This window comes from Felis catus, chromosome E3 (genome assembly GCF_018350175.1).
Source record: "Felis catus isolate Fca126 chromosome E3, F.catus_Fca126_mat1.0, whole genome shotgun sequence".
Classification (NCBI taxonomy): Eukaryota; Metazoa; Chordata; class Mammalia; order Carnivora; family Felidae; genus Felis; species Felis catus.
The window spans coordinates 13913566-13924375 of NC_058383.1; the positions used below are offsets into that span (position 1 = coordinate 13913566).

A 10810-nucleotide genomic window follows, 5' to 3' on the forward strand; every position below is an offset into this window, starting at 1 on the left:
TCTGGTGACGGGCTTCATAACTTCATACCCACCGTGCTAAGTAGAATTTATTCTTCTGGACATAAATATTCACGGGGCTCCCCGTTCCTGGTCCCGAGGGAACAAGTTTCACATCCATCCTGCCTGCTGCCTTCCCAGGCTTTTATCCAAGACTCATTTTGGGTTGACCTAAGGCTCTTCCATTCAGAAAGAGAGAGACTCCCCCATTGCAAGAAATCATCATTATAATGGGCCCTGTTGCCAAAGCAAGTGAGTCACCCTTGAGGCTAGATGGAATTTGCTAAGGTCTCAGGTTTTGCTCTGTGAGTTCTGTCTAGGGACGAATTTGAAAGCTTTGTTACCATGGCACCTAGGCTCTGAGACAGAGCTACACTAAGAGCAATTTTTGGAGAGAAATAGAGAGATTTCTCCCTGGCTTCCGTTTGAGCCAAGTGGATGAATTGGCTGCTTTTGCTTCAATAATTCTGGAACTGCAAGGCACCCCTGGGGGCCCTGGGCTGAGCAAAGCTCCCAATCTTCATCGAAGCATTAATTAGCTTGTACTACACAGGCTGTGCAGCCACATTTTTATTTAGCTGGCAACACTGTTAACACCTAATGAATATTCTGGACGGTGTTCGCTCGGTAGAGATGGAGTATCATTTTTGCATTGCCTGGGTGGAGGATAAGTCACCGTCCAGGACTGAAGGGATGACTCCTCAGGTGCCTTCCAATTCTCCGAGTCCGTGACTGTGACAGACGTCCTCCCGGGTTCCATGGCTTCCTCCACGCCCGAGGCCCCACGAAGACCTGGTCGTCCAGGGAGCAGCGACCCAGAGCATCAACTGAGTTCACAGGGTTTCGGGAGGGACAGCACTCCTCCATTTGATCCGTCTTCCTGAGGGAATTTATAGTCGTTTGTAGGAACTTCGACAAAATGCAAGAGATCGTGGAGAAGTGAAAAGTCTCTTCATGGAGGCCCTGTGTATACATCCGTTCCGGGAGGCCATCTTTCTCAGTATGAGCATCACTGGATCTTGCCCCCGAATGATAATTTGGTGAAACTTTGAGCCGCGGTGTCTAATTCACACACGCACGTGTTAAATGCAGCCACTTTCAGCTTGCTGTTGGGCACTGATGCCTGAAATAAGCTTAGGACGCTCCCTCCGGTGAGCCCGGCCAGTCTCTTCTCTGAAGCCGGGCCTGCCGCCCCGGGAGCCGGGATGCCCTCAGCCTTTAGGAATGTGGGCCTCCCCTGCCTCCTGTGCGCGCACCCTGTGTCTGTCCTCTCCCTCTTGCCTTCCCCCGCTTCCTCCAGGAAAAGGAGGCTGTGGCATCTTGAAGAAATACATTCTGATGGGGAAACCGAAGGAAAGGAGACGGCTGAACTAGCACTAAGGGCCCTGGCGGGCGGGTTACTGGTGTCCACAAACACGGACCAAAGGAGCTTTTCCTGGACCGAAGCCGGAGAGCTGCCTGAAGGCGCTCACGTCCTGTCACCTGGTGCAACGCACGATCCCGGGTTCCGTAGGGCCAGGCCTCGTAGCGCCCCTCCCGACAGCTAACGCGTGCCTCGGGAAAGGGGTTCCGTGGGGCAAGGCACCGTGGCCCGGACCCACCGCTGCGCGACAGCCGCTCCCAAGCACCGTAAAATGTGGTTTCAGGCTCGGTGTTCCTCAGAGTGAAAGACCTGCCCCCCCCAACATGCTCCGGGAAGAACGTATCCCGTGGCCAAATGCTCCCCTTTCTGAAAACGAGCCCAGGAACACGCTAACGGCTCTGAGAAGTCCTTCAGTGAAGAACCTCGCTTAGCACTTTGTAACCGGGCGTTCCTTCAAACTCCTTGGGTCACAGGATCACCCCCCTCGCCCCTACCCTTGCGCTATCTCCCCACGCTTCTCGGGCTGCATGCCCCGTTTTGGGGGTGGCCAGCCCCGCCCGGAGAAAGGGCACGGCTGGGTTTTCTGCTCCCTAACAGGACCCTGTCGTCTCCCGGTGTGTGGCCGGGGTGCCCTTCCGTTAACGCGTTTCCTCCCGAGTGTTCTCCCGGGGCCCTGACGCAGTGAGGAGCCGGCCGCATGGTAGGAACTGGCGCTCTGCGAAGCCTGACCCCGCCGTGTCTGACTTTCTAGGTGCTGCACACCCAACCGGGACCCCTTTCGGGCCACCGCCTCATCACAGCAACTTCCTTAACCCTGCCGCTCACCTGGGTGAGTTGCCCGCGGTGATGGGAAAGGACGCGCGTGTCTCGGAAAACCTTTGTTTTCTGCTGTGCTTCCGGGCAAGTCGGCCGTGGTCCTAGACACCTCCCTGACCACGTGGGGCGATGAGGGCCCTTGGGAACAAGTTTCAGCACCTGTTGTCCACCCTCGGGGTGTCTCAGCACCCCTGCTGCCACCTCCTTAAAGTAGTAGCTGCGTGCTCCGTAGCCGTCCCACCCGAAGGGACTGATGGCACAGTGGGCACGTGCCCGGCCACCTCCGGGAATCCACGTTTACGATGGCCGCTTCCCGCCCAGCGGGGCAAGGTGATGTGGTGAGGAGACATTACCTGCTATGTTATAATCCCTTCTCCTTTCACCGTGAGTAGGTCTCCCTCGCAAAGGCGTACGCTTTCTTTGCGGCCTTGATTTATTTGATATTTTCTGCGAATGTGACAAGCAGGCGCAGGCAATGGTGTATACGCAGTGCAGCGACAGCGTGTATAATACGCACGACTTCGGCGCTTCGTCACTGAGAGACTCATTTTAAGATGTCATTTATTTGTTCTGTTAGAACTTACAGGGCAGGAGGGCGTCCTAAGACACTGCTGGGCTTGAGCGATAGTCCCCACCCGGCGAGAGGGATGGGGCAAAAAGCATAGTTCTGGAAAGACAGCTCTCGTAAATATTTTGCTAATCCAGTGCCCAAATCCGAGCGCACCGAAAACCTTTTGCACAACCTGGTAGCAGCGGGAGGGACACGTCGGGTCTGGGTAGAGAGAGGGCGGGGATCCCACATCTCTTTCCCACCTGCCTGGAAGCTCTTCGTGCTCCTCACTCAGTCCAGTCCAACCTTTTCCTTCCTCCCCATGTGTTCACAGAGCCTTTTAACCGTCCGTCTACGTTCACTGGCCTCGCAGCGGTTGGTGGCAATGCCTTCGGGGGACTTGGAAATCCTTCAGTTAGTGAGTACCTCTAACTTTTTAAAATCCGCCCTGGACTCTTTGTCTCCTCTGATCTGTCTGTGGCTCAAGACCTTTCTAGCGAAAAGGAAACGATCCTCTTGGGAAACACATTGGCTTACGTCATCGCAAAGGCAGGGCTCAGCAGTGGAGTTAGGGGTGAGGGTGCATTTCCGTCGAAAGCAACGTCTCAAGGGTAACCCGTCGTGACTATGTCCTCCTGGGCATCAGGAGCAGTGACGTCACTGACTGCACTCCCAAAGCATTGCTTAAGCTCAGTCTCCTCCATATTCCATCCCTGCTATCCACGACTTTAGCTACAGTCGCATTGCAGGGGGGAGTTTTGCACTCACCTGGCCTCTGGCATTATGGCACCGAGAGAACTTGACGGGAAATAGCGGGAAAACAGTACCAGGCTGAGGCTAGCTAGCTGGCAACACGTCATAGTCCATCATCTGGGAGGGCCATGTCGTTTTCGACTACAAAAGTATCTAGGAGGGGAAGAGTTGCGGCACCTGCTCATTTTTTAGTCACTGAATTCTCTAGCCGCTGAACACGCCACACGTTTTCTTTCGTGCCATCCATCGATCACGTTCTCCTGGCCCCGGAGGCCCCAAGTGCAAACTCTAAGCTCGCCCTCCCGACTCTGTCCGGCGCGGAGGCCTTCCGCGTCTGCTTAGATCAAGGCCCTGCCCGGGCTGTGACGTCACCTGTTTCCGCCTGCTACCGCTGCGGGGGCAGCGGCGGTCCCCCTCGCGGGGCTGTGGGTAGAGGCTCGGCTTGACCGTGCCTCCGTGCCGAGCGTCGTTCCTCCCGAGTCACCCCACGAGAGTGCACCACGCTCGGGGTTTCTGCATGCACCAGACGTGTTTGATGGGGCGCTCTTGACACCCATCTGGCCCCTTTCCTTCTTAAAGCTCCCCCTCCCGCCCCCCTCGCCTTTGGTTTAAGAACAAAAGCTGCGAGCTACCCCTCCAGCGTAGGACGAGCGCTCCTCTAATGAATCTGTTAATCTCCTTTCCTTTTCCAGCTCCCCATAATATGTATTCATTTTAACTCTGAGTGCTGTTAAAAGTTTTTTGGTAAGTACCTTCATTCCGGCAGATTATATAATTTCTCTTAAACCTTTTTGTTCTCCACTTCACCATTTCAGCACCCAACTCAATGTTCGGCCACAAGGATGGCCCCAGTGTGCAGAACTTTAGCAGCCCTCACGAGCCCTGGAACCGGCTGCACCGAACGCCTCCGTCGTTCCCGACCCCTCCGCCCTGGCTGAAGCCAGGCGAGCTGGAGCGTAGCGCGTCCGCTGCAGCTCATGACAGAGATAGAGACGTAGATAAACGAGACTCATCTGTTAGTAAAGATGACAAAGAAAGGTACGGAAAGAAACCGTTCTCGAGCCCCACTGGGGAAGCCCGCTGTGTGCCAAGGGCAGCCGTCCACCCTCCCCGTCCCAGCCTCGTGCTCCAGCTGGCCCCGTGGCCTCAGCTCCTCGCTCCGCCCGAGGCCGGCCCCCAAGTCCCCGAGCGCACCCCCTCGGCCCCGTAGTGCACCGCGACCGTAGCATGAAATCGCAGCACAGCGAGAGTGTCCCGACTCAGACACAGATGCACACTTAGAGCCTCCGAAGTCCCTGTGAGCGTTAGCGTATCCAAATATAAATCTTGCTCTCAAAGACAGTGAGTTGGAGCTTTGGACCAAACACACACGGCATGAATCAATACCATATTTGCTTTCAAGTTCGTGCAGTCCATTAAATCATCCATAGGTTTTTTTCTCTGTCTCCCTCCCTCCCCCCCTCTCTCTCTTTCTTTTTGTTTGCTTTTAGAAAGTCACGTTTGCATTGTCTCGTCACATTTTTCTCAAATTTCGTTCAAACTCAAACCCTGGGCTCACAGATGACTAATAAAGTTTTGCAAACCTACACGTAGAGGAGTGCCGGCAAGCATTTCTGGTGTGGGTTTTGTTTTGCCAGTGGATAATTAACCTGACTAACCATTTTTTTGTTTTTTGTTTTTTTTTTTTATCTCTGTGCTTGGTAAACCCATGCCCGAAAAAGAAACGGCCTTAAAGAGGAAGACGTCTCAGAGCATTTTCTCTGAAGAATGTCATCCCTTTCTGATTTCTTTCTGTAGGAGACTTGCATTTTGAATGACCTGAAAAAAGCAGGGGAGAGACGAGATATGCTTGACAGAAAATACCTAATAACGCTCTGCTTTGGTGCTTAAGTCTCAAATATCCAAATCTTCCAGTTTTCTTTACGATGTGTGGGGTGTGTGTGTGTGTGTGTGTGTGTGTGCACGCGTGCTCACTAGTGATTGAAAAGAATTCAGCTTTACGGACTCTGAATGTGTCCGATTAGTATGCGTTCCTCGGAGGTCATCCTTCTGATTTCTTTCTTATAAAAGAAAAGAATCCATTTTTCCTTCAAGACAGTATGTTAACAATCTCTTACGCAGCGGAAGGACCGTTCATAGTGTTCAGCTTTCAGCTGTCAACTGCCAAAGAGAGGCGGGCGCACCCGGCATCCCGGAGCTTTGGGTAGCCTGTCAGGGCACAGAAGACCATGCGACAGCAAACCTTTCCACATTTTTCTTGGTGGAGTCAAACGGCCTTTTGGATTAAAGTCAGGAAACTTAGTAAAACACACTCTTCTTTGTCCTTCACCTTTTAGACGCTTCTCTTCCTCTTCTTAGCCTTGCGTGCTGGCTATAGACACCAGATCCGCAGGGGAACCCTCCTTAATTCTCGCGCCGCAGACTACCCTTGCCTGGGAGCCTTGCTGCTACCGGGCCGGCGAGGCATCTTGCTCCCCCCCTTGGCCACGTCCCGTCTCGGGGCTGTCCCCACGACACGCCCGGGCCTGTCTCACGTCTCCCAAGTCGGCCTCTGTTGTCCTTCTGTGGCTCTGAATCTTCTGCCCTGTGCTCTTAAGTCCCTCATCCCAAACGGGTCCCCCAAGTTCTTGTTCCACACTTCCATTCACAGGGGCTCTTAAAATTGTTCTCCATTTGTCCCCCGAGGCCTGGGGACCCCACTCTGCCTCCCAGCTTCCCTCCCCTCTTCTCGGATTCGGGCTTTCTTGCCCTTCCTAAGGTATAAGTGCTCTTTGGGACCCCCAAGCCCTGACGTCATGGTCTCCCTTCAAAGCCCCCTCACATGCTGTGCCCCAGAGATCACTGTGCATCTGTGCCCTTGACTGTGACGCAGGTCCCTCGTCCCGATGCCGGGAGATCGAAGCCCCTCGCACCCTTCCTCCCTCTGGCTCTGTTATCGCAAAGATCGTCTTTGCATTTGGGCTCTTAGAACTTTCTTCTTACCACTCAGTGACCCTAGGAATCCAGACAGGCAGGCTGTGTTGCCACATCACTGTTGGCCACGTTGGTCCATTTCCACCCTCCGAAAGCGCTTCGTCTGTGGCCTTGACGGAGGCACGTGAATCTCACATGCAGAGAGAATTGTTTCCCCCTCAGACTCTCCCACCTGCCCCCCACCCCCACCCGCCCCAGCGCCAGTGCCTTGTCCCCAGAAAGCTTCCGTGAAAGTCTCGGTGAGTAAGGTCAGGGTGGCCGGTTTTGCCACGCGAAGGGCACATCCGGCTGCCTCAGTGACCACGGGAGCCAGACCCGAGCCTCTCTCCCACCACCATTTCATTGGCAGCCCCTCCCCAGGCCGGCAAGCCCATTTCATCTGCTTCTCTGTGTCCCTCTTTTCTTCCGCAGGGAAAGCGTTGAGAAAAGACACTCCAGCCACCCTTCACCAGCACCTATCCTCCCAGTGAGCACCCTGGGACATAACCGTAGCTCCGCTGAACAGATCAGGGGTCATTTGAACACTGAGGCTCGCGAGAAAGACAAATCCAAAGAGAGGGAGAGAGACCACTCGGAATCCCGCAAGGACCTGACCGCCGACGAGCACAAGGCGAAGGAGGGCCACCTGCCGGAGAAGGACGGCCACGGCCACGAGGGGCGAGCCACGGGCGAAGAGGCCAAGCAGCTGGCCCGGGTGCCGTCACCCTACGTGCGGACCCCCGTGGTGGAGAGCGCCAGGCCCAACAGCACCTCAAGCCGCGAGGCCGAGCAGCGCAAGAGCGAGCCGGCCTACGAGAACCCCAAGAAGAGCTCGGAGGTCAAGGTGAAGGAGGAGCGCAAGGAAGACCACGACCTGCCTCCGGAGGCCCCGCAGACCCACCGGTCTTCGGAGCCACCTCCTCCAAACTCCTCGTCCAGCGTGCACCCGGGGCCCCTGGCCTCGATGCCCATGACGGTGGGGGTGACGGGCATTCACCCCATGAACAGCATCAGCAGCCTGGACAGGACTCGCATGATGACCCCGTTCATGGGCATCAGCCCCATCCCGGGCGGAGAGCGGTTCCCGTACCCTTCTTTCCACTGGGACCCCATACGGGACCCTCTGAGGGATCCCTACCGAGAACTTGACATTCACCGGAGAGACCCGCTGGGCAGGGACTTCCTGCTAAGGAACGACCCTCTGCACCGTCTCTCGACGCCGCGGCTCTACGAAGCCGATCGCTCCTTCAGGGACAGGGAGCCTCACGATTACAACCACCACCACCACCACCACCACCACCCTCTGTCTGTGGACCCTCGGCGGGAGCACGAGCGCGGGGCTCACCTGGAAGAGCGGGAGCGCTTGCACATGCTCAGAGAAGACTACGAACACACACGGCTCCACCCCGTGCACCCCGCCTCCCTGGACGGACACCTGCCGCACCCCAGCCTCCTCACCCCGGGGCTCCCCAGCATGCACTACCCCAGGATCAGCCCCACCGCGGGGCACCAGAACGGACTGCTCAACAAGACCCCCCCGACGGCGGCGCTGAGCGCGCCCCCCCCGCTCATTTCCACGCTGGGGGGCCGCCCGGTCTCCCCCAGAAGGACTACCCCTCTGTCTGCAGAGATGAGGGAGAGGCCTCCTTCCCACACCCTGAAGGATATCGAAGCTCGGTAAGGTGGGCAGGACGCGAGGGAGGAAAGAGAAGCCCTTGCGCACCAACAGGGCGCCAGACCGGAGACGGGGAGCCAGCGCGGGCCCACCAGACTGGGGGAGGGGGGCGCACACCCCGCCTCCTCCCCTTGTAAAAAATGTATAGGCTCCAGTGCAGATTTTGAAATGGTTTTTTTTTTTTTTTTGTATATCATATGTTGAAATTTTTCAGATCTTTCAGCCAAGCCCTATGTTCTCATGTCTCTAACTCTTTTGGTTTCTCGCATAAGACTTTTTGATTTGAACCAAAACGGTGAAGACGACAGACACGCAGCGACGCGGTGGTGACTGGGGGAGAGACAAACAGCGGTCCACGCAGCCCATCGTGCGAAGCTCCTTCAGATGAGAAAGGAAGGCCGTGTACATAGCTATGTAAAAACACACACACAGAAAAAACAAAAAACGAAACACAAAAACACATTGCTTCGTGAGCTAATGGTTCATATATGCAAAGGGTAAGATAAAAGCTTTACTTTGTACAAATGTAAATAGATCAAGAGTAAGTAACATAATACATTAATACTTCTTAAAATGTGCTATTTGCAAACTGAATATCAGCGAGTGCAGTCGGCTACGGCTGCGTTCCCATATATTGTTATAGACAGCTAAACCCTTCAACTATGCAATGAATGTTAGGGCTTTTCACAAAAGCCCTCCTAACTCAAAGGAGCCTTTTCAGATCCATTTACAACATACTTAAGGTCATATTTTCCCTGAACAAGCGCTTACGTGATAGGACTCTGTTTTCCTTGCTTGTTTTTTTTTTTCCAAACGGAGAAACATCCTATTTTGCAAATCGGACCCGGGCTGAAACTTGGCTCGCGAAGTTAAACTGCTCGCGGGCCGTGGGGGGGTGGGGGTGGGGGGTGGGGGTGGGGTGGAGCACAGCCCCCGGGAAAGAGAGCCGAGGGCCTGAACACCCAGTGCCAGGGAGGATGGGAGCTGTCAGACGCCAAAATCAGGGGACACAGACAGGTCGCCACCATCAGTCACGTGACTTCACACACACCTCATGTGGGAACCATGCGTGTTTTAGTGTGTCCTGTTTCCTGTCTGTACACGCCTCCTCGGTTTGTAATGAGATTCGATTACATCCAAACACATCCTGAAAGAAAGCTTCACGTTTTCTCAGATGATGGATATGTTTTCACTGTTTTCAATAACTGATGGGTTTAAGGTGCACGTTTCCTAATGTGACTCGCTGTGTTCCAGTTGGTAATAAAGTCTGGGAAATAGCCGGCAGGTCGACCTTGGGGAGCCATGGAGAGTTACAGAGGGTGAGCAGTGGCAGAGACAAAGTTCTGTGTGTGCGTGTGTTTTTAATTTTGCACCAACCTTAATGTGTCTTCATACTTTTATAATACATTAAGCCTCTTGTCTACATATTTGGAGAGAATATGACTTTACTAGCAGAGAAATACAATATATCTTGTCTACTGGACTGTAAAATATATGTATGAAATAAAATTAGTTCCATTGGGTCCTTCTAGTATATTAAAGTGCTATCTGATGTTGTTATCCTGTTTTTGCAAAAAAGAAAAAAAAAGTTAACTACAGACCATTGTTTCTAATAAGCAGAGAGATCTATTTTAGTAGTAAACTGAAGGTTTAGTTGTGAGCTTCAGATTTTGTGAACTCCAGATGTTGTGTAGTGTTTTTTTTTTTTTTAAAGACAACAACTAAAAAGAAAAAAAAAAAAAACCCCAAGGAATATATACACTGGAACTATAGTGGTAGCTCTCGGTATTGTAAAGAGATTGTTCTATACAGACCTTTTTGCTGTTTACCCTGTATGTAATAAAGTCCTTTCTAGACCCTCTGTGAAAAGACGCGTGAAAACCGACTGAGTTTTCAGCATGTTCTCATCGGCGGAGCCTTCTTGTGTAATGTAAACTGTGCCATGTTATTAAAAAATGTGAACCAAGCTTCCAGCTGCTTGTTTGTGTGAGAATGGCCATCGTTACCTTAGGGAAGAAGCCATACGTACAAGACCGGGCTCTTGGAAAAGAAACACCTTGAACCCAGCCCGAGTGAGGACGCGAGGCTGACCTACGGCGGCCGGTCGCCCTCCCTAACGCAGTTAGTGTGACCCGGCCGGTTAGGTTCTGTAAACGTTTGCGCCCCACACCGTCAGTTGTGGATCTTACGTTCTTTTTTTACTTTCATTTTTTGGGATGGTCGCAGCGACGAGCCGTTAAGTCACGGGAAGGTACTTTCGGATCTTGCGGGGGATGTACGCACGGGCCGAGGTGGCCGCTGTGCCACCTCGCGTCTGGGGCCCGCCTCAGAGCCCCTCCGCATTCGCTTTCTCTGCATCGGTGACAGATCTGATTTCGGGCCTCTGACAACAGTCATTGCTTGCTTGTTCCTTTGCGTTTCAATCTGTGGATTCGGTCAGTTGTATGTTACTTAAGACCTTCCCGGTATTTTTTTTTTTTCCTGTCTCCGCTCTCTGTGTCTCGTTGAATTACATGGCCTGTCCCTCATCGGTTTGCAGACTTCCCCCTCGTCCTCTGAAATCTGTTTTGTTTTTCCAAGATGTAAAAAACTGTCGACCTGATGAAATTGCTGTTTGGATGAGATTGTTTGGATTGGTGTTATCTTTCTGGGGACAAGACAAAAGCGGCCCGGGTCAGTGGGACGTGGGCGGCTGCTCTCTGGG

General features: G+C 53.5%; 1 protein-coding gene across 10 annotated transcripts in view; it reads left to right on the forward strand.

The window, feature by feature from the left end:
* The window catches only part of AUTS2 (activator of transcription and developmental regulator AUTS2), a 1119695-nt gene extending 1109623 nt beyond the window's left edge, over positions 1-10072 (forward strand). For all 10 annotated transcript variants that reach the window (XM_045047808.1, XM_045047811.1, XM_045047810.1 and 7 more), the window contains 4 exons: positions 2112-2189; positions 3061-3144; positions 4295-4517; positions 6864-10072. In XM_045047808.1, coding sequence (XP_044903743.1) covers positions 2112-2189; positions 3061-3144; positions 4295-4517; positions 6864-8112 — 1634 coding nt within the window. In that variant the 3' untranslated portion in view covers positions 8113-10072. The remainder of the gene's footprint in view (positions 1-2111; positions 2190-3060; positions 3145-4294; positions 4518-6863) is intronic.
* Positions 10073-10810: the final 738 nt, after the last annotated feature.